The sequence below is a fragment of the Rhinopithecus bieti genome, unplaced genomic scaffold, assembly GCF_001698545.2.
Source record: "Rhinopithecus bieti isolate Rb0 unplaced genomic scaffold, ASM169854v2 scaffold_2574, whole genome shotgun sequence".
NCBI lineage: Eukaryota > Metazoa > Chordata > Mammalia > Primates > Cercopithecidae > Rhinopithecus > Rhinopithecus bieti.
Genome location: NW_016804493.1, coordinates 6,343,395 through 6,370,912, shown reverse-complemented (window position 1 = coordinate 6,370,912; position 27,518 = coordinate 6,343,395). Strand labels below are relative to the sequence as shown.

At 49.3% G+C, this 27,518-nt stretch overlaps 1 protein-coding gene and 4 non-coding genes across 6 annotated transcripts in view; 3 read left to right on the top strand and 2 right to left on the bottom strand.

Moving 5' to 3' along the window:
* The first annotated feature begins 2,315 nt into the window (after positions 1 to 2,315).
* VAC14 (VAC14 component of PIKFYVE complex) overlaps positions 2,316 to 27,518 on the top strand; it is a 119,128-nt gene continuing 93,925 nt past the window's right edge. For both annotated transcript variants that reach the window (XM_017868753.1, XM_017868752.1), the window contains exons 1-9: positions 2,316 to 2,690; positions 17,947 to 18,097; positions 18,446 to 18,613; positions 19,474 to 19,536; positions 20,092 to 20,199; positions 20,762 to 20,871; positions 21,175 to 21,281; positions 22,280 to 22,414; positions 23,345 to 23,494. In XM_017868753.1, the coding sequence (XP_017724242.1) occupies positions 2,587 to 2,690; positions 17,947 to 18,097; positions 18,446 to 18,613; positions 19,474 to 19,536; positions 20,092 to 20,199; positions 20,762 to 20,871; positions 21,175 to 21,281; positions 22,280 to 22,414; positions 23,345 to 23,494 (1,096 nt within the window). In that variant the 5' untranslated portion in view covers positions 2,316 to 2,586. The remainder of the gene's footprint in view (positions 2,691 to 17,946; positions 18,098 to 18,445; positions 18,614 to 19,473; positions 19,537 to 20,091; positions 20,200 to 20,761; positions 20,872 to 21,174; positions 21,282 to 22,279; positions 22,415 to 23,344; positions 23,495 to 27,518) is intronic.
* On the bottom strand, positions 14,831 to 14,901 carry TRNAG-GCC (transfer RNA glycine (anticodon GCC)). The gene has a single exon. It is a non-coding gene; the product is annotated as a tRNA-Gly (tRNA).
* Positions 15,545 to 15,615, bottom strand: TRNAG-GCC (transfer RNA glycine (anticodon GCC)). Its single transcript has one exon. It is a non-coding gene; the product is annotated as a tRNA-Gly (tRNA).
* Positions 24,873 to 24,943, top strand: TRNAG-GCC (transfer RNA glycine (anticodon GCC)). Its single transcript has one exon. It is a non-coding gene; the product is annotated as a tRNA-Gly (tRNA).
* Positions 25,691 to 25,761, top strand: TRNAG-GCC (transfer RNA glycine (anticodon GCC)). The gene has a single exon. It is a non-coding gene; the product is annotated as a tRNA-Gly (tRNA).

Genomic DNA, 27,518 nt, shown 5'->3' with positions numbered 1-27,518 from the left:
CATCAGTTATCCCCCTAGTCTAGAAGAGCTTCAACAGGAATGGTCACAGGTCAGAGAAAAAGAACAAGGGCAGAAGGCAAAGGTGGCCCTTGCACTTTATTTTTAGCACCAGTATTAGTTCAATTATGCATAAACAATCTTACCTAGTTGGCGTTTTTCACGATATTAGAGAAAATAGCCACTTCCTTCTAGGAACTTCTTACATAAAGGTAGGCATTGGTCTGGACCTTGAATAAAAAACTGGTTACTTAGCAACCTGAGCCAGAATGTAATTTCAGGAGAAAAGAATACTTCTGGTTTAAAAAAAAAAAAATCCTTACTGTTTGAATTATTAAAAACTGTATCATGACCCTTGGGAAATTCAGTTCACCTCTAAGAAAAGCCAAACCAAAAGCAAAAGAAACATGAAATATTATATTAGATATGGGTCCCGTGGAAATGCACACACATTGGAGAAATAGAACCAAATCATTCCCATTGATTTATGTTTTTTCAGCGTTTTGCATCAACCATCATCAAAATCCTAAAACCAAACTTTGCAAGACATTTGGAGATGTCTTTGGCAGTACTACTACTACTACTTGTTAGCACACCTACCTTCATTCATAGGATTGTGTCAGCAAAGGTTTTAACAGCTGTGAAAACCCCACCAGTATAGGAAAATACATTTTTTACGGATTTTTCTAGACATGATATCTCCATGACTTGCAGAGTTTTGGATTAGCCTTTGATTTCATTTTCTATGGTTGCATAACAAATTACCACAAAACTAGGAGAGCAAAACAACACAAATTTATTATCTCACAGCTTCCATGGGTTGAGAGACCAGTGTGAACTGGATTCTCAGCTCAGGGTTCCACAGGGCTGAAATCAAGGGGCTGGTCAGCTGCATCCTCATCAGGAGGCTCAACTAGGGAAAGATCTGCTTCCAAGGACCCTCAGATGTGTTGGCAAAATTCATTTCCTTGTGGCCATATGACTGAAGTCCTTACAGGAGAGTCTCTCTTCCACTTCAAACTTCTTCTAATCTCTTTTAAGCACTCAGTTGATTCAGTCAGGCCACCCAAGTTAATCTCTCTTTTTATTAATTAAATGTCAGCTGATTAGGGACCTTAATTACATCTGCAAAATTTCTTCTGTGATATTACATAATATAATCATGTGAGTAATGCATAGCCCATCATATTTACAAGTCTTGTTCACACTGAAAGAGGGGATAATACAGGGCATGTACACAAAGGGGTGGGAATATTGGAGGTCATCCTATAAGTCTGCCTACCTTTACCCTTCATTCATTGTGTCCCTGCTTTCTGATCTATAAGTTGAGGATAATACTCCATTCTCAAGATTGTTATAAGGCCAACGTATGCATTTTTCATTCATTAAAGAAAAGTATCACCATGCATTCTGAAACTGTTTGTATTTGATATTCTTTGAGCTCCACTGTAATCCAGCCCTTGTCCTAAGTCCCTGTTCACTCTGAAAGCTTATGATAAGAAAGCCTGATGCACCTCCCTATTACTGCATATTTACCACACTCTGGCCATAAATTGCTTTTAAATATTTTGCCACATAGTTGGGATTTCTGTTCCACCATGTAATGTGATTCCCAAAGCATCTGAAGGGGCTGCTTTCCAGGAAACCCATCTAGAGACCTGTACTCAGCAGATCTGGGGCCTGTCTGTCTGTAACCAGCCCTCCTAGGCATCAGAGCATGGTAAATACACCCCAAGTCCCAAATGGTGGGTGACAGACACTGTTGGTACCTAAGATCTTAGGTGGTAGACGGGTAGTGCCATTTTTAATTGAGAATTTACTTTGATGTGTCTTAGAAAAAACATACCTATTCAAACTCATGATTTTAGGGCACAAGCAAAACGGAAAGAGATTTAAGGTATTTAAGTGAGTTGATTTGAGGAAAATATTAAATAGATAATACGAGTGGCTAGAATATGGTGAAAGTGATGACAGTGTTACTGCAGTTAGGGAAACATCTGCATCTAGGAAATTGGTAAGTGACCAAGTACTGAATGAACTAGTGAATTCGGTGAGTATTGAATAAATTATGTTAAGTGAATCAGACTCCAAGAACCCATTCGGTCTTACGAACGTCTACAGAAGCCCACCACGTGCCATCAGTTGAGCTACACACTCATTAAAGCACGTCTGAAATCACACTCCAGATACCTGGCGCGCAGCGGGATGGCGTGCGCGGTGTAGGTGGAGCCTTGCGAGGGCGTGGCTAATCCACCTGAGGGCTGCGGTGGGGGCGTGGCTGGCGAGGGGCGGGTCCTCGCAACGGAAAGCGGAAGTGTTGTAGAGTCATGTGACCCGAGTAACATGGCCGCTGTCCCGTGAGTACAGCTGGTGCCCGGCGAGAGTTGTTAGGCGGCCAGGGTCAGGTTTGCTGCAGCGGGGTCAGGGCCCGGGTTCCAGGGCGAGGCGGCGGAGCGTGGCAGGCAAGCCCGGAGCGGCGTGGTCCATGCGCCGGCGCCGGGGGCAGAGCGGAGCCGCAGACTCCCCTGGCCCCGGCGCGGCCCGGGCAGCCGCGGGCTAAGGAGTCGCGAGGCTCCCCGACCTGCCACCATGAACCCCGAGAAGGATTTCGCGCCTCTCACGCCTAACATCGTGCGCGCCCTCAATGACAAGCTGTACGAAAAGCGGAAGGTGGCAGCGCTGGAGATCGAGAAGTAAGAGCCGCAAGGACCCCTCCCTGGCTAAGCAGCCCCTGACTGCTCTGCTCCCCAGGGGGACTCCTCACGCCTTCCCAGCCAGGGTTATTTTCCCAGGTTTTAGGCCCTTACCTTAGCGCAGTGATTAAGAGCAGATTGGGAGCCATATCTGGGAGTCCCCCCTTTACTCCTGACTGGCTGTGTAATTCGGTCCCAGCTTTTTAACCTCCCGGTGCCACAAAGGGCTGCAGTGAGAATGAAGTGACATCATTTATGGGTAGTGCTTTGCACAGTGCATGGCACAAGGTGAGTCTTCGGTGCGGTGCCACCCATACCAGCAAATCAGAGAGTTGTCTCTGTGGTGGGAGAGAAGTCAGAAGCCGGAGAATTTGCAGGTGATGTTGACCAGCCTGGTTTCTTACCCAGCTTCTGAGAAGTGAAGGGGACTGTTAGTGACCAAGTAGAGAAATCAGGTCGGAAATCTCGTGAGGCTCAGAGAGTTGTTTGTTTTATCTGTGTTATAACACCCTTCCCTGCAAATGGAAGTAGAAATAATTTGTCCTTTCTTGCTTCTGCAGTCTTGTTACATGGATGTGTAACAGCGATCTTTTCTTTATGTCCCAATGTACAAAACAACGAAAGTTTAACTGGGGATGTTTTATTAAGTTTTTTGGTTTTGGTTTTGGTTTTTAACTGCAGTATTATTTTACTTTTGTGGGTTTTTTCCCAGTCAAATCTTAGTGTTAAAGTCCAGTGAGTGAGTGATTTCAGAAAAGTGAAAAGAAGCAGGCTGTGAAACTGGAAGAATACTAAGTCTGGGAGTCAGAAAAGGTAGATTGTAGTTCTGTTCTGTCCAGTAGAGTAGCCGTTGGCCATGTGTAGCTATTATAAATTTAAATGATTAAAGATTAAACTTTAGTTTCTCAGTCACACTACCCATATTTCAAGTGTTCAATAGCCACGTGTAGCTGTTGGCTACTATATTGGGCAGCACAGATTATAGACTGTTTCCATCATTGCAGAATGCTGTGTTGGACTGCTCGAATCTGTTCTATGGTGTGACACTCATTCTTTAACCTGGGGCAAATTCCTTAACTCAGGGTTTCTCAGCCTCTGCTCATGTCTCCATTCACATTTTGGAACAGAAGATTTTTGGTTGTAGTGGGCTGTCCTGTGTCTTGCAGGATTTTTAGCAGTGTCTCTGGCCTCTTCTCACTGGATGCCAGTAGTGCTTCATCTGTTGTAACAATCAAAAATGTCTTCAGACATTGCCAGATGTCCCCCGAAGGAGCAAAATTGCCCCAGTTGAGAACTGCTGCTTGTAATCTAAGTGTTGCTTTGGATTTTAGTTTCCTCCTCGACGAAAGGGTTTGGACCTTGATAAGAAACCCCGCACCCCGCCTCCATTCAGCTCTCATGCTCAATATGTCCACAGCCATCTAGCTGCTTCTCTCGTCAGACACCACTTTCTTGACTGCTCTTCTTATATAGCTTTTTGTTTATAACTGACTGTCACAAATGCTAGCAAGTCTTACTGCACATTGCCATACTGAATAGAGGGATCCAGAGATGATGTATAGACATGGTTCCGTGTCCATGGGGTTTTGTTGGCTTTGAAGTTGCCTTGACACCTAGTTTCGTCCCTCACCCACTCTGCTTCTCAGGAATATCTGGTTTTATTATAGCTTGAGTCATCTGTTGAGTCCTTGAAGACAGAGGTGTTCATCTTAATATTATTGTTGCTTCCAGCACAACCTGTGTATCTGTTCTCACTCTGCAGACAGTTCTGTAAGGGTTTTGTCTTTGACAGAGTTCATTTTGTATTGGACATCGCCCTTGATTTATGGAATTTAGAGAAACTTGCCAGTGCCTTAACTGGACTGTGAACTTCTTAAGAGCAGTGAGTTCTGTTTATGTATCTGTTTTATTTATCCTTAGCACTTAGCCTGGCAGCACTTGACAGTTGGTGTCCAAATAAATGAATGACCATACATTTTCCGTGGGAAAATAACATTGCAGGCTCAGGAACTTGCTGCTCAAAAGCATGGCCTACAGACAGCAGCATCAGGATCACCTGGGAGCTTGTTAGAGGTTCTCCAGACATATGGAATCATAATCTGCATTTTAACAAGATCCCTGGGTGATTTGTGTGCACATTAAAGTTTGAGAAGCACTGGCCTCAGAGACCCTCTCATCTGTTTCCAGCCTTCTCCAGTCATGCTTAGAATGAAGAATGGCTGGTTAGTTTGATGCCTTCCTCAGAACGTGTGTTTCACAAATTGCTTGGAGACAGATACTGACTAATTTATCTGTGCTTCACCAGCATTTTGCGTGTCTGAGCACTTTCTCTGTGTCAGGTACACATAGGATATTGTATGTTTTAATATATTCTTCATTTGGCCTGGTCAAAGTGACCCGCAACAAACACAGACTATTAATTAATCTCTCATTAATCAGACTGCAGATGCCTAATAAAAGAAGAGTCCGAATATTGACAGTTATCTGTGTAGTGTAAATGAGTCAGTTCATGTGCTTCCTAAATAAAAGTGCCTAGTCTTGTTCTTAGATAAGTGGCCACTTTAAGATACCCTATTTCCTGAGAGGCTGCGTGGCATGGTGTTTTAAGAGCAGGCTCTGGAACTGGGGTCCAGGCTCCCATTTACTGGCTAGGTGACTCTGAGCAAGCTAATTAACCTCTGTGCCTCCATTCCTTCATCTGTAAAATGAGAATAATAATAATAATAATATACATAGAGTTGTTTGAGCTAATGTTGTAAAGTGCTCTACTAGTCTTTTCTTGCACTGCTATAAACAAATACCTGAGACTGGGTAATTTATGAAAAAAGAGATTTATTTGGCTCACGGTTCTGCAAGCTGTATAGGAAGCATAGCAGCTTCTGCTTCTGGCGGGGCCTCAGGACAGTTCTAATCGTGATGGAGGGCAAAGAGGGAGCAAGGCTTCTCACATGGTGGGAGCGGAAGCAGGAGCAAAAGAGACCGAGCAGGGAGGTGCTGCACACTTTTAAACAACCAGCTCTCTTGAGAACGCACTCACTATCACAAGAACAGCACCAAGAAGAGGGTGCTAGGCCATTCGTCATCACGGGAGAAATCCACCCCCATGATCCAGCCACCTCCCACCAGGCCCTGTCTCCAACACTGGAAGCACCAGTTCAACAAGAGATTTGGTGGGGACACAGATCCAACCATATCAAGTACTTAGTGTAGTACTGGGCACATTGCAGTTGTTATAAACTATATGTATAGAGAGAGAATTATTATATAATTGCCCTAATTATTTCTAACATATGTATATCACATAGTTGTCATCTGTCAGTACTGCTGTTACCACTTTTTGGTAGGGGGAGTGACAGCCTCCCATATTTGCCCCATGCTAATCCCTGGAGGCTGTGAATATGGTATGTTACATGGCAAGGGGGAATTAAGATTGCTACTCACTAACCTTAAAATAGAGAGATTATCCTGGATTATCGAGTTGGGCCCGATGTAACCCTAACCAGGAGAGTCAGTGTCAGAGTGATGTGATGTGAGAAAACTTACCCTGTCATCACTGGCTTTGAAGATGGAAGGGAACCACCAGCCAAGGAATGCTGGCAGCCTCTAGAAGCTGGCAAGAAAATGGATTTTCCCTTAGAGCTCCAGAAAATAACATAGCCTGCCAACATCTTGATTTTAGGTCAGTAAGACCCATAGTAATACATGCGTTGTTTGTGATTTTTTTTAATTTTTTAATTTCTTTTATAGAGATGGGTTCTCGCTATGTTGCCCAGGCTGGTCTTGAACTTCTAGGCTGAAACAAGCCTCCCACTCAGTCTCCCAAAGTGCTGGGATTACGGGCATGAGCCAGGGTGCCTGACCAATTTATATTATTCTAAGCCACTAAGTTTGTGGTAATTATTACTGTAGCAAATAGAAAACAAGTACAGCTCTACTGCCATTGTTCTAAATCTACCACCCTGGCCAGACTGTGAGCTTCCTGAAAGCAGGATCCATGCCTTCATATCATCTTTGTAAGCTCAGTGCTTGCCAGCACTTGGCAGGTGTTAGTAGAAGACTGAAGCACTAACCGCTCATCAGGTTTGCCCCTGGCTTTCCCAGATCAAATAGTCAACCCACAGCTTCTTTTTTGGCCTGAGGGCAGCCATCATGGTAAGGTTTGATTAAAGCTCCAGAGGATAGAATACGTTGTATTTGTCTGCTGGAGCTGCCATAGCAAAATACCACAGACTAGATGGTTTAAACAACAGAAATGTATTTCTTACAGTTCTGGGGGCTGGGAAATCCAAGAGCAGGATGCCTGTAAGGTAGGTTTCATCCTGAGGCTTCTTTTAGCTTCTAGGCAGCTGCCATCTCACATGTGTGATGTGTGTTCACTTGACCTCTTCTTTTGGATAGGGAGGGTGAGGTGGTAGCTCTAGTGTCTCTCTCTTTTTCTTTTTTTTTTCTTTTGGAGACAGGGTCTCACCCCGTCACCTAGGCTGGAGTGCAGTGGTGCAGTCATAGCCCACCGCAGCCTTGAACTGGGCTCAAGCTGTTCTCCCACCTCAGCCTCCCAAGTAGCTGGGACTACAGGCACACACCCCCATACCCGGCTAGTCTTGAACTCCTGGCCTCAAGCAATCGCTGAGATTACAGGCATGAGCCACTGCCCCAGCCTGGTGTCTCCTCTTATAAGGACGGTGATCCTGTGGAATCAAGGGCCCCACCCTTACGACCTCTTTTAACCTTAATTACTTCCTTATAGGCCCTCTCTCCAAATCCGATCACACTGTGCATCAGAATTTCAATATATGAATCTGGGGGTTGGGGGACTGTTCAGTCTATCACAGTGATCATAGTGAAGCCTGAGAGTGCACGTATATAAAGTGCTGTCTGCCCCATTTTGGATGGTTGGGAGGATACAGAAAAGCTTCCTTTTGTTTGGCCATCATATACCCCTCATCTCATTTATCGTATACCCCCATCTCATTTATCGTATACCCCTCATCTCATTTATATAACGTGCTGTCTGCCCCATTTTGGATGGTTGGGAGGATATAGGAAAGCTTCCTTTTGTTTGGCCATCATATACCCCTCATCTCGTCTACTTTGCGGGGCTGCCCTGTGAACGTGGTGGTGTCACCCCGTTTCACAGGTGAGGAAACAGGCTCGCTGAGGTTAAGTAATCTTCCCATGGTTTCACAGCTAGAACCTAGCTAGAAAACTCAGGTTCATGTGTCTCAGAAGACGTTCCCACTGCATGACTGGTTTTCCCTACCAAAAAGGAGACATACTTAGAATAAAAGGAATTTCATACTTGAAATTCTCCACAGTGGTTTTAGCTGCCACTTTGAGTTCTCCAGAGCTCGGGTGACAGAGCCAGTCCTGCCTATGGGTTCCAGTGAGGAGTTAAAACCACTAATAAGAGGGGGTTGTATCATGATGACAGGCCTCTCAGGCACTAAAAATGCAGGGAGATGGATGCTTGCCTCACCTGAAGGACCCCCGGATCCAGAATCTTGAGACCACCAGTGTGGTGTTAAGTGACCACACTAACTGGCTAAATGTTGGGAGACAGTTGTGCAAAGTCCTGGAGAACTTTTGCCCCTACAGCCTTATTCCCACAGGACCACACAATTTCCTGTAAGATACGGCAGTCAGGTTAGGATTTTTATCATGGCTGTTGCAGGTTTTGTGGGTTTTCAATTTTAATATAGTCATTGATCAGTCGTAATGAAAAGGGCGGGAAGATGCTAGGCTGTCTTCCCAGAAGCGTCTAACGTTGGGGAGAAATGCTAGCAGGCAGTCAGATCAGTGTGGTGGGTGCTCGCTTTGCAAGGCGTCGTGGAGGCAGGGCCCCCACTGTCTCACTGCTGGCTGGGAGAGACAGCGCCACTCATGGTCAAGTCTCTAGTGGTCCTGAGCTTTGAGTTCCGTCTGTGGTCCTACCTCCCTGAATGCACCTGATCTTGTCTTTGAACTTGGAGTTCAAAAGCCAGCATATGTAAATGCCCTGCTAGGTGGCCCAGGCCATGCCGCCTGAGAGCCCAAAGCCCCAGGGAGGGCTGCTTGGAGCAGAGCTCCTGAATCACGCCTCCCTGCCTGCTGGCTGTGGGGGAGGCGAGTCCCTGGAGCTCTGTGAACGTGAAAGTTGAACAGGTAAGGGCTGACCTGGTTCTTTGGAGCCGACCACCGCTGTGGGGAAGGTGCCAGAGTCCTGTGTCGCTTCAGGGGGATACATTCTGAGAAGTATGTTGTTGGGCAGTTTCATCATTGTGTGAACAACATAGAGTTACTCGCACAAACCTAGATGGTGCAGCCTGCCACACACTAGGCCGTATGGTCGAGCATATTGTCCCTAGTCTACAAACCTGCACAGCATGTGCCTGCTGAGTACTTAGGCAGTTGTAACACAGTGGTATGTGTGTACCCCAGTATATCTGAACATAGAAATAGTGTAGTAAAAATACAATATTATCATCTTACGGGACCACTGTGGAATATGCAGTCTGTTGTTGACCAGAATGTCCTTATATGGCACATAACTGTTTTTAGTACCCAGTGACTCAAGGTAATTTTTGGAGTGCAGGTCAGAATTCCACCTAGCTTGGCCGTTTATCAGCAGTAGGACCCTGTTTAAATTGTTTAATCCCGGGGTCACAGGCTGGCCCCTCGGGGCTGTGACCTACACGCAGACCTGTTTGATTTGGCCTGAATCACAAAGTATTTTAAATTGAGAACTTTCACAGTGAAATTCAGGTTTCTGGATTATCTTATAGACTTGGGAGATGTGGCCCGCATTCCTGCAGAGCAAATTGGCGGGAGCTTTGCCACCTGTTGGCAGATTAACCCAAGCCTGTTTTACCTCCTGGGCTTTCCCCTGTGTCTCCTGCCTGGCCTCTGTGAGCATTTGAGTTTGTGATCTCTGGTTGAACCTCTCTGTGCCTCAGTTTTCTTATCTAAAAAAAAAAAAGCCCCTTGAAAACATTATGCTAAGTGAAAGAAGCCAGCCGTAAAAGGCCACATATTGTATGATTCTGTTTATATCAGGTGGCCAGAATAGGCAAATCTGTAGAAACAGAAAGTAGACTCGGGGTTGCCTAGGGCTCAGGGGAAGAGATTCGGGGGAATGGGGAGTGACTGCCGGTGGGTGCGGGGTTTCTTTTGGGGAGGGTAAAAAAAAAATGTTCTACAATTGATGGTGGTGATGGTTGCACAACTTTGTGAATATACAAAAGGCTGCTGACACCTGCACTCTAAAAGAGTGAATTTATGGTATGTGAATTGTGTCCCAATGTTTAAATTAGTGCTGTTTTTTTACAGTCTGAGGGAAGCAGTTGTCAGTGGTCAGAACTACTGTCACCTGAGATCACAACAAGCCTCCTGCTGTCACCAACTCTTGCTTCTCCTTTGTAGTTTTTTCCACTGGTTGGATCCGCTGTATGCTCAGTACGTGCTCATTCCGACTTCGCATCTGCTCATTTCTTAACAGTTCATTCCTAGGCCTCTTCAGAAGGTCGTGAGCCCTTCCTCAGGGACACATGTTCCGCTTCCCCATTCAGTTTTGGAGACTGGTTAACACGTGGAAACCAAATTACTTAAACACTCGGCAAAGCAGCTGGCCGAGATGTTTACCCAGATCCTCTTTAGGACGCTGCTGCCTGGATATGCCATCTGAGTGTGGTGTGTTGCAGCGAGAACTGGGATGGATGGTTAGACTTGCCAGGTGGAAAAAAAGGCAGCAGCCCCAAGTCCATGGGGAAAGTTTCACATCACAGGAATAAATGTCACCTGTGGGTTTATCTTTACATCCGTCTTGGAGCCAGGAGCGTAGTGGGTGCCCAGCCAACGTGTATGGAATGGACACAACCTCGTGTGTGTGTATAAGATTGCAGCTTGTCTCTGATTCTGACTTTGCACTAATACTGTTACTTGAGCATGTGCAGTACAGAGCACAGAATGTGATTATCCAATTCTCTAAAAGCCCTCTGAAGTCATTGTCATGATCAACCCACCTACAGCTGAGGCTATTCCCTCTGAACACATGGGAACCTGAGTTCAGTGGCTAAAACCTCTGCCACCTAGGACAGAGGTTGGGACATGGGACCGTCACCAAATGGCATGGGATTGCAGTTAAACGAAATCACAAATGCAACGTGCCTGGCACACAGTGGGCACCCCACTGGTGGTAGCTGTGCTGTTTGGGGAGGGGCTAGTGTAACATAATGGATGACATTTTAGATCTTGGGGTTAGAAAAGCCTAGATTTGATTTTAAAATCCATCATCTGCAACTTGCATGACTTTGTGTATGTTTCTTACTTCTCTGAGCCTCAGTTTCTGCAAACTGTAAAATGGTTATAATGGTACTTTTAAGGTTTCAATTAGACCCTGTGTGTAAAGCATGCAGCACATTGCCTGGCAGGTAGTAAGTGCTCAGCTGATGGTTACTTACTCTCTTCCTGCGTTCACAGAAGACCAGCGCTAGAGCCTCATTTCAAAACATCTCAAGTAGGCGCCTCATCTGTACTCCCTGTGTGTGGGAGGAATGCCTTGACGATGACCAAGCACTGTGGGGAAGTGTATGGAGAAAGCTACGTTTCTCTTGGCCTTAGTTCTGCACAAGGGAATTGCCATCTGTAATTCAGTACAATTGGTTTGCAGCTGAAGTGGCTTAGGGAGATGGGAGGGAGGGACTGTGACATAGTTGAAAGGATATGGACTTGGTAGATGTCAAGGGTTCAGACCTTCCGTGACCCTAGGAAAGGGGCTTGATTTCTCTATGACTGTTTCAGATCCGGAAGATGGGAGTAAAATAATAATAGCTACAGAAGGAGGTGTCCTAAGGAATAATTGGCCCTTGGAATACTCAGCAGAGTGTGAGTGCTTAGGAAGTGGTCAACTCAATAGTCCTTGTGTGACCTGTGATAGTCTCCTGTGACTGTCACCGTTCTGTGGTACAGAGTTAAGCTAAGGGGTCCTGTGGCTATGTTGGGTGGCCCCAGGCTCTCCCTTGGCTCATGAAAGTCCAGATGTGTCTTGCACTGTCCGTGGCTGCTTCTCCTATCAGGGAGTGGGTAGTCGGTGTGGCAGTCTTTGAGACATGGAGGGTGGCGTCAAAAGCTTGACGCTGGCCCCCCTTGGGGCTTGTATCTTCTGGGACATGGTTGTTCCTGCCATCCTGCAATGCCACTGGCCAGCTGAGAACCCAGGCTCTGAGCAGTGTCTAGAGGATACCTCTGCAGCCAGGGTTCTTCAGAACTTTTTGGAGGAAACCAGGCAGAAGTGGATTCTGTCCTCTGGTGTATAAGACAGCAATGTCCATGACCTTCACATTAGTGAAGGTCTCCAGGGATTTGTGATCGTGAGAGTTTCTGGGCCAGATACTAACTTCAAAGCTAGTTCAGCCTCAGATCCCCCACCTCTGGCTCGCAACCTGGAGATGAAAGAAGGGATAGTGTGGTCTTTTGAAGAGACACTAAACCTGCAACTGGGAGTGCCCAGGTTTTCAACTTCACTTACTCTGCTTCCCCTTGTAGTTGCTTTTTTTGTCTCTGCACTTGCCTTGTGAAGTAGAGACTACACCACAGGCTGGCTGACTAGGGCAGTTCTGGAGCACCTAGTGAGGGGTTAGAGCACGCCTTCAGCTGCCCTTCGGGCGTCATCCAAGCCTGTGCACCTTTCCCCGACCACCAGCCACAGCTCTGGTGACCTGAGCCCTTCTTGGTGTGCATTTTTGGGTCCTAGTAATAGTGCCCTTTGGTCCTCCTAACCTGGACTATAAGAGTGGAGGGCAAGGACCGTCCAAATGCGATATTGATTAACCTGCAGGTTAGGTTTGGGTTTGCAGAGCACTCCCATGTCACCAATATGGCAGTGTGGGGTTTTGCCCCAGGTTTTCCCTGCAGCTCAGACTGCCTGTCACCCCTGCCAGTCTTGACAAGTGTTTACCCACCTACTGCACGCAAAGTTCTGGACTCAGAGAGAGGCCTAGTGCTAGAGATGCAGATGCATAGTGCCAGTCCTCAAGTACTTTTTCAAGAAGTTGTGGAGGGGCAGGCATGATGGCTCACGCCTATAATCCCAGCACTTCCGGAGGCCAAGGTGGATGGATCACTAGAGGCCAGGAGCTCGAGACTAGCCTGGCTAACATGGTGAAACCCCATCTCTACTAAAAATAGAAAAAATTAGCCAGGAATGATGGCAGGCGCCTGTGATTTCAGCTACTCAGGAGGCTGAGGCAGGAGGATCGCTTGAACCCAAGAGGCAGAGGCTGCAGTGAGCGGAGATCATGCCACTGCCCTCCAGCCTGGGCCACAGAGCGAGACTCTGTCTCAAAGGAAAAAAAAAAAATTGTGAAGGTAGGAATCACGCATGAGAAGGAATTAGAAGGAATTTACCTGCTGACATTCCACAGCATGTTGCTGGGCACAGAATGAGGGGTCCTGAGTCCTTCTGCACTCACTTCGTGGGATCATCAGGAAAGGCAGGGGGTTGGATTTGAGCTGAACTTTGAGGGCTGGGTAGAATGTAGAAGGGACCAGGAGCTTTTCTAGAGAGTGGGTAGATGGGAGGTGCAGCAGTGGGCCAGGCAGGGCGCAGTAAGAACGCAGGCCTGGCGGGAGTAGAAGCCTGTGCTGGGAGCCTGGCAGGAAGGCTGCAGAGGTCGGCCTGTCCCTGTTTTGCTTGCCCCAAGTGTCAGACAAGGAGAGTGGGCTTGATTCATGGAACAGATTCTTCCTGCCAGTGGCCCAGGGGTTGACCCCAGACCCGGTGCTCTCCAGGCTGGCGTACTGGTGAGGACAGGTTCCATGGTTTGCCCTCCAGCCATTGTTTGTCTGCCTGACGCCTGTTTTCCTGGAGATGAAGAATATTCTACCCTTAAGTGCAGTGGTGGAGACAGTAGAAACTTGGAGTTCCTGGGGCCACAGGGCCTGAATGGGCTGTCATTTTTGTAGTGGCCTGGGGTGCTCTGAATTGAGTCCTAGTGGGACTCTGGTGGGGGAGGCCTTCCGGCTGGTGCCAAGCAGGGAGACATTTGCTCTTTGTGAAGATGAGGGGTGGGGAGGGAATGCTCAGCACAGAAATCCACCTTTCCCGTCTCCTCTCTCAGGAGGCCCTGTTACTCTTGCAGGCTGTCACTCCGACATCAGAGCCACTTTCCTCGTAGGCTTCAAAGCTTCCTACGCGCCATTCAGACCCATACCACCTGCTGGTGCAGACTGCCCTTCCTAAAGTTCACACCAATCGCGAGCTCATGGCCTTCTCTAGCTCCTCACATCCACTGGGGCTAAATGCCAGTCCCTTTGCCAAGTGTCCAGGGTCCCTTGCTGCATGACTGGGAACAACTTTTCCAACCCTGTTGCCTGTGGCTTTTGTTTCTGCCAAATCAAATGCCTGCTCCTCTTTGCTCTGAGCCTTTGTTCAGCCTCAGCCTCACCAGCTCCAGAATGAACACCTACTCATCCTTCAAAACCCGTCTACAATGCTGACCCTTATAGAGCCCTAGTACATCCCTGCCTGGCAGACACCGATCGTTCTCTTTCCAGCCTGCCCCGGCTCACCTCATACTCTTCTGACCAAGTGTTTTTTCTGTTTACACAGTATTCCTTAAGCCCTCTCTTCTTTGCCCCTCTTTCCACCCTGGCAGAGAGCTCCTTGGGGGCAGGGAATAGCTCTCATCCACTGGCTGCCGCACAGGAGGAGTCCCCTTTCCAATTGCTCGGGGAATGTTTGTGACCTGAGACAAGGAGACAGGAGAGGAGGTGGCTTCAGGGTGGCCTGCACTGCCGTGCAGGTTGGCTTTCCTTTGGACCCCTTGCTGAAGCTCCGAGAATGTCCCCACTCCCACTCCTAGTGCCGCTGTAACTTGTACCAAGCGGAAACATGTCCTGGCTTCCTGGGCAGGCTGTCTGGGCAGGTGTGGGGAGGCACAGCTGCTCTAGCAGGCCTTGGTGCATCCCACATCCTGGACTCTTCAAGAACAAGGAGACCAGGTTCTAGATCTTTGCACAATTTAGGAAAATAAGTGTTTTCATCAAAGGCATTTGAAATCCAACTAGAAACAAGTCATTCTCAGTTCTCAGAGTGGATTTATAAATTCTTTAGGCAGTGTGAAAGCCCAAATTCAGTCTCTTAGGATTAATAAAAGGGCTGCTGCTGCATTGGCCAGGAAACGAACCCGGGCCTCCCACGTGGCAGGCGAGAATTCTACCACTGAACCACCAATACCCAGATGTTAGCAGCTGTGTGCTCACCTCCCTTTAACCCCATTCCTGTGCCTCCTTGTGTGTAAGTTGATTCGTAGAATATGAAGCCAGTCTCTGATGCTGCCACATCAGCACAGTTGCAGGAATGGAGCACTCAGGCTGCAGAAAAGGAGGAGAAGGCAGGAAGCAGGAGGGTGTGCGTGTGCGTGTGCGTGTCCAGTTGATTTGCCTTCAGACCTTGCAACAGAAACTAAAGCTTGAGTCTTTCTTGGTAGCAAAAGTATATTAAAACTTTGGGGGACTTTTTTTCCACTCTGATGTTTGAGTCCTCCCACCACATTCTGCCTGTAGTCTTGTGTTAAGCTGTGTTACTGTTCTCAGGTTTCATGCCAGCTTCCTGTGGAAGACTGGCCAAGGCTGAGGACAGCACAACAGGAGTCCCCTCAAGGTGCAGGCATCAAGTTCATGGCTCCACAGCCATAGAGAGTGCTTCTCTGGAGAACCCAGCAGCTCGCAAGTGCGCATGTAGCAGGGAAGTGTGGTTCCAGATTTGTGGGCACCCTTGGCTGCTGCAGGTCTCGTGTAGTTGGGGAGACTGGCTCCTCTAGTAGGATCTCTCTGTGAGGAAAACTGGCCAGGAAAAGGCAGAAAAAGCAACACTGCATTGCATTGGCCGGGAATCGAACCCGGGCCTCCCGCGTGGCAGGCGAGAATTCTACCACTGAACCACCAGTGCTCCAGCTGTTTGCTAGAGCATCTGCAGGGCATTTGGCAAGGGCCTGTCTCTGTCAATACTTAGGCACTCTGACAGATGATTGGGTCTCACCTGGCTGGTTTGTCCAGTTTGGGAGACCAGACAAGTTGATGTAGAACCATCCTTGCCCCGCCTTAGTACACTGCTTTGAGAGTTGGGGCCTATGAACTGGAGTTCACCTTCTGTCCAGAGGCCCTGGGTTCATCCACAGGCCCATCCCCATAAAGATCAAAGCAAGGGGCAACTCACAGGCCACTTGTACAGCTCCTTCCTGAAGCATCCATCTCCTCTCCAACGTCCACCACCCCAGAGCGAGACCTATTTTGTCACCTCTTGCGTGAACAGTGCCTGGCGCATGATAGGTGCTCCATGTGATTGGCTGTATTAAATCTTTACCAAACCACTGCCCGGTCCCTCTTTGAACAGCCTTTTTGCAGGAGTGCTCACTGTCTCACAGGACAGCACATTTGGTTTTAATTACTAGAAAGTCCTAGCTCTGATTAGTAGAAAGCGCCTGAGCTGGAACCACACAGACTAATGGACACCTTTTGGACATGATTATTCTTAAAATTCTTCAAGTCAACTTGAGACCTCATTTGTGGAACAGGTGAGCAAGATAACTGCCATGATTGGATGCAAAGCAAGGAGAGAGAGTGCCTGCAGTTACTTTTTAAGGCTGAGGTCTCTAGACTGCCGTTTTTCCACCTTCAGTGGCTCCACCAGTGTCATCCCTCACGCCTCCTGTCCTCATCTCGCAAGCATATCCAGGCTCCTTAAGACAGCCTTTCATATGCGCCGCTCCCTGGTACATGAAATCTATTCTTCTAACTGGGGATTCCCAGGTTACCACCAGCAGCCCATCCCGCTGCTGTTCTGTTCTCTGGGGCCCTGGACAAGGGTGCCTACTTCCGCATCCTTACCTCTGCCAGCAGGGCTCCTTTTGCCAGGAATGCCTGTTTCTTTCCCTTCCGCCTCCTTCAAGATCCGGCTCCATCCCACTTCCAGGCAGACTTCCCTGACCACCCCAGCTGCCTCTTCTACATCAGTGATCTGGGGCATCCTGCCACCACATGCCATGTGAGACCTGTCGCCCCAGAGATGCTGTGAGCTTTGGGAGGGCAGAGGCCTGGCCTTCGTATCCATGGGGCTCTGAAAACAGACTAGTCTATCATGGAGTCAGGCCTCCCTCAGCTCCACCACTAGGGGCCCAGCCTGCCTGGGGAATCATCCTCCCTGGGTGACCAGCAGCCACTCCCTCCCACAAAGGCAGCCTCCCTCCGACCTGCTGCTCTCCCCACCAGCGTCACTGCCCAGGGAGACACCTTGGGGACACCGTCTACCCTACCCTCCTCTCCCCTCTTATATCAGCTATTAATGCTTTTCCATTTAATTCTAGAAACATTCCCCGATGCTCTTTCCGACTGCCTCAGTCACATTTCAGGACCTCCTTACCCCATAGCTACAGTGTTCTCCTGAACGTCCCCAGCATCAGTCTCCCCTCAAACTCATGCCTGCCCCAGCCCTGCTTCTCCAAGCCACCACCGGAGATGTCCAGTTGGAACATGGGGCTGAGCGTGTCATCCCTTGCTGGAAAACTTCCACCAGCTCATCGTTTCCTTACCTGTCTCTGGCCATTCCTTCCACACGCTGGAACCCTCGTCCTGTCCCAGATATGCCATGTCAGCTTGCGTGGCCTTGGCCTGATTCTTCCCTATGCCCGAGGTGCCCTGCCTTCCTTTCTTTACCTGGAAAGTGCCTGATACTGTTTTTAAAATCTGACTCAACTGGCACCTCCCTGTAGCCCTCCTGGACGGCCCGAGGAGACGGAGCCCATTGCATTTTCTTGCTTCTGTGATATCACTGGCGCCACTTTGCCACAACTATTTGTTTGCATGTGGATCTTACCCATTACACATTCTAGCAACGTCCCTAGAAATAGTCGCTCAGACGCAGAGGGTTTCTGAGATGCACGGATGGAAAGCTGAGTAAGTGTTGAATAAAGACAGTTGATCAACAGATGATGCATTGTACTTTTTTGGTCCCAGTGACACATTCATTTGCATTCTCTGAGATTCCCAGAAGTGAGCTAGCACCACTGTTCCTTATTCCATTGTACACAGAGGGAAACTGAGACCCAGAATAGGGAAACAACCATGGCTCAGCCAGCAACAGAACTGAGACCTGCCCTGAGACACCCATCTCCCAATTCCTCTTTCCAAACAGGTCATCTCCCTTCCTCATTGCAGCCCCAGGCCCTGGAGGCCACAGCAGAGGTAGCCTGATTTCCACAGCCCCTCTCTCCTCTCTCTCCAGGCTGGTCCGGGAGTTCGTGGCCCAGAACAATACCGTGCAAATCAAGCATGTGATCCAGACCCTGTCCCAGGAGTTTGCCCTGTCTCAGCACCCCCACAGCCGGAAAGGGGGCCTCATCGGCCTGGCCGCCTGCTCCATCGCACTGGGCAAGGTGGGCCTTTCACTCAAGGAACAGACATACCAGTCCCGGCCTTGACGCTGACCAAGCCATCCAGATGCCCTCCCTCTCAAGGCCCAGCAGGGCATTGTAGACCTGTGTTTTATTACCACTCTGTCCACACCTGAGACCAGCAAGTCTGGCTTTGCGGCCTGGCAGCCTGGTCCCCTAGGCATGGACCCTCTCCTGGGAAGCAGACTTGGGAAGGGTCTTTGAGCCCAGCTCTGGCACAAAGGCCTGAGCACCTCCAAGGGAGCTGGGATGTCAGCTGGCACTGCAGGCTGCAGGGCCTGGGCTCCGACCCATTCTGATCTGTCTTCTGCTCCTCCTGCCCCCTTGCAGGACTCAGGACTCTACCTGAAGGAGCTGATCGAGCCAGTGCTGACCTGCTTCAATGATGCAGATAGCAGACTGCGCTACTATGCCTGCGAGGCCCTCTACAACATTGTCAAGGTGGCCCGGGGCGCTGTGCTGCCTCACTTCAACGTTCTCTTTGACGGGCTGAGCAAGGTAACCGCTCTCCTCCTCCTCCTCGCTGGGCTGCGCTTGGTTCACCCACTTCACTTGACCTTCTGGAACCTTGGACCCCTTTTCCCAGATGCAAGCAGAGGAAACAAGCCTGTGGCTGCAAGGGACACTTATTGTCTGTTGAATCTAATCATTTTTAATGGATTTGCGTTTATACCTTTTTTCATTTCTCTTTTAATTCATTTTGATGGCATTTGATGCAAGTATCAGTCTCTCACACAGTAGAGGGGAGAAACTGATCGTCTGTGAAACACTCGCCTCCCTGGTAGAAGGAGGTGATGCTGAAGCCATCACCCAGACCGTACTTCCCCTGTAGGGAGGGCCACGCTTAGTCTAGCTCATAAGTGCCCCAGAAAAAGCTCATGCTCTCCTCCGTGCCTCTCGCAGCCTAGTGGAGTTCTCCTCCCAGGCGCGGTGCAGCCCTGCAATGCTGCTGCCCCTGCAGAATGCCATGGAAGTTTCTAGAGTATCAGCCTCGCAGCTACCCTGTCCCCTCCTCCAGGAGTGGAACGAGGACCCAGCGCTTTAAGATTGGAAACCCCTGGGGAAGGCTGACGGGAAGCGACCCCGTGACCCAGTCACAACAGGGAACAGGAACCCCAGCGGGTCATAGGAGAAGTCCCTGAACAGAAGGGTATTTCCTGAATCTGCTCATCAGCCGACTCCACTGTCCCCACTCCCGCTTTCCCAGCCCTTCTCAAATGTGTTTGCTGAAAGGGGGGCCTGCTGGATGTTCCGGGCTGCACCAAGGCCCCGGCTGCGGGTTTGCAAGAAATACCTGCTCTTGCATCCGACCGTGACCCTCGCCTCTCTGTCCCTCCCCTCTCTGTGCCCTCTTGCAGCTGGCAGCTGACCCAGACCCCAATGTGAAAAGTGGATCTGAGCTCCTAGACCGTCTTTTAAAGGTATTTGTACTTCGTCCCCACTTTTATTTCTATAATCTATTTCTCCCATCTGTCTGTACAGCTTAGAAATTTTGTCATTGGGAATGTTCTTCTTGAATTTAAAATATATTTTAAATTTACATGTACTCCCTGGTGTGCAGTTCTATGACAAGAATATAGAGCTTGATCACCACTATCAAATCCAGAACTGTGCCGTCACCTGAAATGTCCCCTTTTGTTGCCATCACCTAAAGCAAAGAAGCTTGCCTGTCACTTTCCACACCACCCTGGCTCTGACAGCAGGGGCCTGGGCATTCCATACAGACCACAGAGAGCAGGGTCTTGCCATTCAGTTGATTCTCTCTACTTTGATTCTTGCTTTCGATCTACCCATTTTGCATGTCCCGTGGACTGGGACAGGATGAATACTCCAGAGACCTCTTATGCCTAGCTCGGAATCTGCCGTTTTCCTCGGTGGCCGCCTGAGCGCTGGAGACAGCCCTGGGCCAGTGATTCAGCGAGGTCAGGCAGCCCTGGTCTCAGGCTCTTGGCAGCTCACTTTCCTCCGATCCACAGGACATTGTGACTGAGAGCAACAAGTTTGACCTGGTGAGCTTCATCCCCTTGTTGCGAGAGAGGATTTACTCCAACAACCAGTATGCCCGGCAGTTCATCATCTCCTGGGTAAGGCCTGACCGGACACCGTTTCTCCAGCCTCCAGTTTGGAAAATCTGCTCTCTAGCACACTCTTGTCAGGTCCTTTGGCTATGGGAACCCTCCATGTTCTCCCTCGAATAGCCATTAACACCTGATCATTCAAAAACGCCTTATTCAGCTTTGCCCCCGAAACCCACCATGTTGGCCCTAAAGGGGTCCAGTTCTTGTTGTCCCTGAAGGGGATTCAGTTCTTTCCTTGTCCCAGAAAACACCCGGGTTTCTCTTTAAAGCCAGCAGTGCTGCTTTCAGCAATCTCACTTTTTCTAGCCTTGTCTGTCCTTCCCTATCCATCCCCTTCTCCCCTGGGCATCCGAATTTCCTTAGTCAAATTGCCATTCCCCTGCACATTTAACAAAAAATGCTGGCTGTCTCTGCCAGCACCCTCCTCCCCCGTGGGATGCCTGCACTGCAGGACAGTGCTGTCTCCGCAGGGTCCCCTTCCCACGGCCCAGTCCCAGAGGCTTGGTAAGCGGGAGACAGGGTTCTGGAGCTAGTGTGACTTCCCCTCCTGTTTCCTTCCCCTGGTCAGATCCTGGTTCTGGAGTCGGTGCCAGACATTAACCTGCTGGATTACCTGCCGGAGATCCTGGATGGACTTTTCCAGATCCTGGGCGACAATGGCAAAGAGATTCGCAAAATGTGAGTGGCGTGAGGGACAGGAAGCTGCCACCTGCTGCCACCCCTGGCTGTGCCGGTGCACTTCATGCCCACAGACAGGCAGCAGCAGGAGGGCAGGAAGTTAGCTCTTTTTCCTGGCTTTTGTGCTTCCCGCTTTGGGGAGCCAAGAGCCCATCAACCCCCAGCATCTGAAAATGATCACGTGACAAGTCCAGAAGCCAAACCGCCCTCTGGGTGGCTGACCCAGCACGGAAATGGGGCTGGTTGAGACTGCTCCACCCTGGCTGACTCTCGCTGTTTCCACTTTCCTGTTCTTGCTTATAGGTGTGAGGTTGTTCTTGGAGAATTCTTAAAAGAAATTAAGAAGAACCCCTCCAGTGTGAAGTTTGCTGAGATGGCCAACATCCTGGTGATCCACTGCCAGACCACGGGTGAGTGTAGGGGGAGGGCCCACAGCCACGGCTGCCACTGCCACCTCCGCAGAAACACCTTTCACCATCTCAGCTTCAGTGAGGGGGTAGGAGAGATTCCTGGAAAGAGTGTTAGCCAGTGTGACACCAGGCCCTGGGAGAGGTGGAGTGCCGGGTCTCTCAGAGGGAGGTCTGGGTTCTGTCACTACAGAGGCACAGAGGTCCTTTCACCTGGTGTGTGTGGCCTCTGTGGAGTAAGATCTGGAGGTTTCCTTGCTGGCGAACTTGGCCTTAGCCCTGAGACTTGAAATGCTTGGAGCTTGGGATTATGTATCTGTTCACTTCTGCTGAGTATCAAACCACCACAAAACGTCATTCCCTAAAAAACAGTCACTTACCATGAGTCTGTGGGTCACCTGGGTGGTTCCACTCACCTGGGCCAGGCTTGGCTGGGCTCAGTCAAGTACCTGCTATTAACTGTAGGGTTGCTGGAGTCAATGGGCCACAGTGGCCTTGCTCATGTCTGGCAGTTGTCTGGCTCATGTTATGCTGGGACCGTGGGGGCAGTACGTGTCTCATCGTCCAGCAGGCTAGCCTAGGCATGCTCATTTGGCATCAGTGGGATTCCAAGACAGACAGTAGAAGTGAGCAAGGCCTGTTGAGGCCTAGGCTTGAACCAGCCACATCGTGACTTCCACCATGTCCCATTGGCCAAAGAAGCAAGGCCAGCCCAGATTCAAGGGGTGGAGAAGTTAATTCCACTTCTTGATGAGAGGAGGAGCAGAGTCCCAGTGCAGAGGGTCAGGGATGCAGCTGCCCTTACAGTCTAGCACAGGATTGTAGCTCTGTCCCAGTCTGTGTCTCCACCTTTGGAAGGCAAAGCACACAGGTAGTAGAGCGTTGGTGAGGCTGGAAGCCGTCAAGCTCTTGGGTTCCACAGGCCGCCAGCCCCATCCCATGTGTATGGTCAGTGGGAGGGAGCACTTGGGTTGCGCTGAACCCCCTGATTCCCCTTCCAGATGACCTCATCCAGCTGACAGCCATGTGCTGGATGCGGGAGTTCATCCAGCTGGCGGGCCGCGTCATGCTGCCCTACTCCTCTGGGATCCTGACTGCTGTCTTGCCCTGCCTGGCCTACGATGACCGCAAGAAAAGTATCCTTTTCTCTGGGAGAGAAGAGTTGAGAGAAGCCCCAAAGGGATTATGAAGTTGAGGGACCCTGCACTGGGGGCTGGGGGCTGTCTTAGGATCTGTCACACTTCCATAGTCCCTAGCAGCTTGGGAAAAAGAGGTGGAGCCAAACATGGACTGAGAAAGCCGGGGACCTGGGGTTGATGCTGGCTGTCCCCACACCTTGCCTGGTTACTTGCAGATCTGGAGCAGCTTTCCCAGGCCCCAAAGTTCCAACCCTCTGAGCTCACACTGCCCGACCTTGGGCTGGGGAAATCCCATTGGTGGGAGGGTTTAGGAAGGGGTCCTAAGAGAAGAAATATGCACATTTCACAGGGGCACCAGTATGGCAAGGAGAGCAGGGACTCAGTTCGGACAGCCCGTCTGCCTAACGTAGCCCCTGAGACGACTGAGCTCCAGACTAGGAATACCAGGTTCAGAGAAGCCGCCTCTGCCTGGGACCACTCTATATTAACCCATTTTGTGTTGCTATAAAGGAATACCTGAGGCTGGGTAATTTATAAAGAAAAGGGATTTCTTCAGCTCCTGGTTCTGCAGACTGTACAGGAGGCATGGTGCCAGCATCTGCTTGGCTTCTGGTGAGGCCTCAGGAAGCTTTTAGTCATGGCAGAGGCAGAGGGGAAGCCAGCAGGTCACATGGCAAGAGAGGGAGCAAGAGGAGTGGGAGGCTCTTTCAAAGAACCAGCCCCCACACGAATAATAATAGAGGGAGAACTCACTCAGCTCACTCAGTACCATGGGGAGGGCACCAAGCCATTCATGAGGGATCCACCCCCATGACCCAAACTGCTCCCACCAGGCCCAACCTCCAACACTGGGAATCGCATTTCAGCAAGAGATTTGGAGGGATAGGCATCCAAACCAGATGATGCTCCTTACATCAGTGGACTCAGGCATCAAAGAGGTGGCCAACGTGTGCAACCAGAGCCTGATGAAGCTGGTCACCCCCGAGGACGACGAGCCGGATGAGCCAAGAGCCGGGCAGAGGCAGGCAGACCCTGCCCCTGACGATGCCCTGCCAAAGCAGGAGGGCACAGCCAGTGGTGAGTGGACTCCACCCCTACCCCTCACCTCCTGTTGGCGGCCCGGGGAGCCAGAAGTCATAGGACTTGCCTTGGAGCCTCACTTAAGCAACCAAGACATATATAATATGTCACTCACATAATTGTAGCAGCAACCCAGCGCAGTGGCAGCGGTGGTTCTCCCCCATTCTGCAGACAGGACACAGGGAAGCTGAGCAGAATGGCCACACACTCGCAGCTGGTGAAGGCTGGAACCGGATTGGAACCCAGGCAGGCTGCCTCCAGCAGCCATGATCTTAACCCTTACTGCCTCAAAGACCATGAAGTCTTTCCTTCATCTTTTTCCTGGGTCCGGCTACAGGAAATAGTTGTTTTCAGGGCAGGAAGGTTTGAAGTGTGGGAGGAGTACCAGGACTCAGCACTTGATTCTTGGCTGTGGACATCCAGCCACCCAGAAGCCTGGCTGCCTACCATGCGGGTCATTCTCAGGGTGGGAGGGTTAAGAAAGCTCTAGCTTCGATTGATTCTGTACTTGAAAATTCTATTGCCCAAATAAGTGCCTTTAAAAAGTGAAATTGCTCTGCTCTCCTTTCAGACTCCTCTAACATAATTTTCTTGTTTACCTGTAAGGTAAAGTAAACCACATTATAAGAAACCGCATTTATGACTAGGCTGGGTAATCCCAGTACTTTGGGAGTCTGAGGCAATCTGCATGAACTCAGGAGTCTGAGACCAGCCTGGGCAACATGGCAAAACCCCATCTCTGAAAAAAAAAATTACAAAAATTAGCCGGGTGTGGTGGTGCGTGCCTATAGTCCCTGCTCCTCAGGAGGCTGAAGTGGGAGGATCACTTGAGCCCAGGAGCCCAGGAGGCAGAGGTTGCAGTGAGCTATGATCACACCACTGTATTCCAACCCAGGCAACAGAGAAACACCCTGTCTCAAAACAAAACAAAACAAAAACACATTTATGACGACTGGCATCTGGAATTTGACTCCAAATATTATCTAGAACCCTGATGCTTTCATATTTCTTGGGTCTCTGTCCTCACCAAGAGGTCACTGATCAGCTTTGGGGTAATGTCCTCCTTTGCCGAAGCAGCCAGAGAATAAACTGAGGTATAACCTACTCAGATCTTTAAGGATAACAGAGTAAGGTCTGGAACCTGCCCACAGGAGTCAAAAGAATTGCTGAGAATTCTCCCATTGCCATTCATGTACTTTTGTACAGCTGAGCAGAATGTCAGGCATGCATGCCCCACCTCCTCCCATGGGTTTGGCTGGTAAAATCCAGCAGCTGTCCATGCTGGACCCATCTCAGGTGTCAGGTTACAGCTGTGCCAGCACAACTGTGAGCCAGAGCAACAACACAGCTGGAGGCAGAACAGCGCTCAGCTGGAGCATTGGTGGTTCAGTGGTAGAATTCTCGCCTGCCACGCGGGAGGCCCGGGTTCGATTCCCGGCCAATGCAGCAGCTGCAAACCTTTTGGCAGCTCCTGGAAAAAGAAAACTTGGAGAAATAAGTTAACTTGGAGAGATAAGCTAGTGTGGGCCTTCAAAGGGAGGAGCTTTTTTACTGGGAGAAAGTGGAAGACTCGGGGATACATATTTTGTGACCTCTCACTGAAATAGGAGTGTTTGATTTTTGTTTTCTAATTCTCATTTTAGAAAATTTGGAAAGGAGAGAAAAATGCAAAGAAACAAGTCTATCCCCAACAGGCAATGAGTATTCAAATGTTGACGTATTTTTTCCAGTTTTTAATATATTTACATAGTTAAGATCATAGAACTTACACAGCTTCACCTTCTGCTGTTTGTTTGAGGTTCACAGTGCCTCTTAATCCATAGTCAGAAGATAGAGTAACAATTGCCTGGGTTTGAAGAAAAGGAGAATTGGGACTGGCTACTCACAGATGCCTGGTTTCTTTTTGGGGTGATGGAGATGTTCTAGAATTAAATAGAGGTGATGGGTGCACAACTTCGTAAATGTGCTATACCTAGTTGAACACTTGAAAATGGTGAATTTTTTGTTACGTGAAATCTTATATGAATTATATCTCAATTAAAAAAAAAAAAAGTCAGTGCCTATTCCTTTAAATTAGAACCCAACAGCCCCTGCCACCTTTCTGCTTATGTGGCAAGAAGTCGAGCCCGCTAGAAAGGAACCACTCCATCCTGTGGGTCGTGGCCTCAACTAAAAACATCTCTGCCAGCTGGAGCATTGGTGGTTCAGTGGTAGAATTCTCGCCTGCCACGCGGGAGGCCCGGGTTCGATTCCCGGCCAATGCATCCTGTCTACCTTTTTAAATGGTTTTCCTGAGCATTTTTTCACACAGCTGCTTGCCCAGGAGAGTATTACCCTAACCAGGATACATTCATGCCTCTTTGCTCTGGATTTTACTGCCTCATAAACAGCATTTCAGCAGATGAAAAGCTCACTTTGTACTAGTTCCCAGAGATGCTAACAGCTAATTTGGGGCCTTTACATCCACTGTCAGCCCAGCTTAGCTTGTAACTAACTAATCACTAGTCTTTTACCAAGGTGCCCAGGAGAAAGTCCCCGCCAGCCGCAAGACAGAGATGGCTTTGCTGGTCAGGGACAGGTTCATCACAGCCTCTCCTGCTCACTCTTCTCTCTCTGTTCCCTCTGTTCCCACCCTGTTCCACCTGGCTGGAGACAGGACCTCCTGCCTGGCCTTCCTTGTTTACTTGTGCTGATCCGGGACAGCACCACATTCCTCATGGCACACCTCCAGGCAAGAACCTTTATGTGTGTGCACATTTGCACCCCTGCCCCACCCTCTGGATCTCCTCCCTCCTCCTCTAACCACAGGGCCTCCAGTCAGGCAGCCCCTCATTGTGCCTCTTCACTTACTCCGACTCCGCCTTGGCCTGTCACTTGGGGCCATCCACAGCACAGTGCCCTTTCCCTGGTTCTGAGTTCTTAGGGCACTTAGCCTGTCCAGCCTGGTCCTCTCCAGGACGTGTCCTGATTGTCTCAGGAATGGCAGCAGAGATTCTGGGGTCTGAACAACCAGCCTATGAGTCCTGCTGACTTTATATCTGTTCCCGTCAGACAGCTGCCTGCCCTTTCTAAACCTCAGATTTCTTATTTGTTAAGTAGGGTAACAATGGTAATAATACCTAACCTATACTATGGTTGTGTGTTTCAGACAAAATTTTTGCATGTAAATCACTTAGCACATGACAAACACTAACGGGTGCTTCAGTGATTGTTTTAATACATGTTTATGGCTGGGCACGGTGACTCATGCCTGTAATCCCAGAACTTTGGAAGCCCGAGGCAGGCAGATCCTTTGAGGTCAGGAGTTCGAGACCAGCCTGGCCAGCATGGTGAAACCCCATCTCTACTAAAACAAAAAATTAGCCTGGCATGGTGGTGCACGCCTATAGTCCCAGCTACTTGGGAGGCTGAGGCAGGAGAATTGCTTGAATCTGGAAGACAGAGGTTGCAGTGAGCCGAGATCACACCATTGCAGCCTGGGCAACAGAGCAAAATTCCATCTCAAAAAAAAAAAAAAAAAAACCCTGGTAGAATTTTTTAAACAAGGACCACAAGCAAAATTATTTAAAAAAGAAAAAAAAGCCGGGCGCGGTGGCTCACGCCTGTAATCCCAGCACTTTGGGAGGCCAAGGCGGGTGGATCACGAGGTCAGGAGATCGAGACTATCCTGGCTAACACGGTGAAACCTCATCTCTACTAAAATACCAAAAAATTAGCTGGGCGTGGTGGCGGGCGCCTGTAGTCCTAGCTGCTCGGGAGGCTGAGGCAAGAGAATGGCGTGAACCCGGGAGGCAGAGCTTATAGTGNAAAAAAAAAAAAAAAAAAACCCTGGTAGAATTTTTTAAACAAGGACCACAAGCAAAAATTATTTAAAAAAGAAAAAAAAGCCGGGCGCGGTGGCTCACGCCTGTAATCCCAGCACTTTGGGAGGCCAAGGCGGGTGGATCACGAGGTCAGGAGATCGAGACTATCCTGGCTAACACGGTGAAACCTCATCTCTACTAAAAATACCAAAAAATTA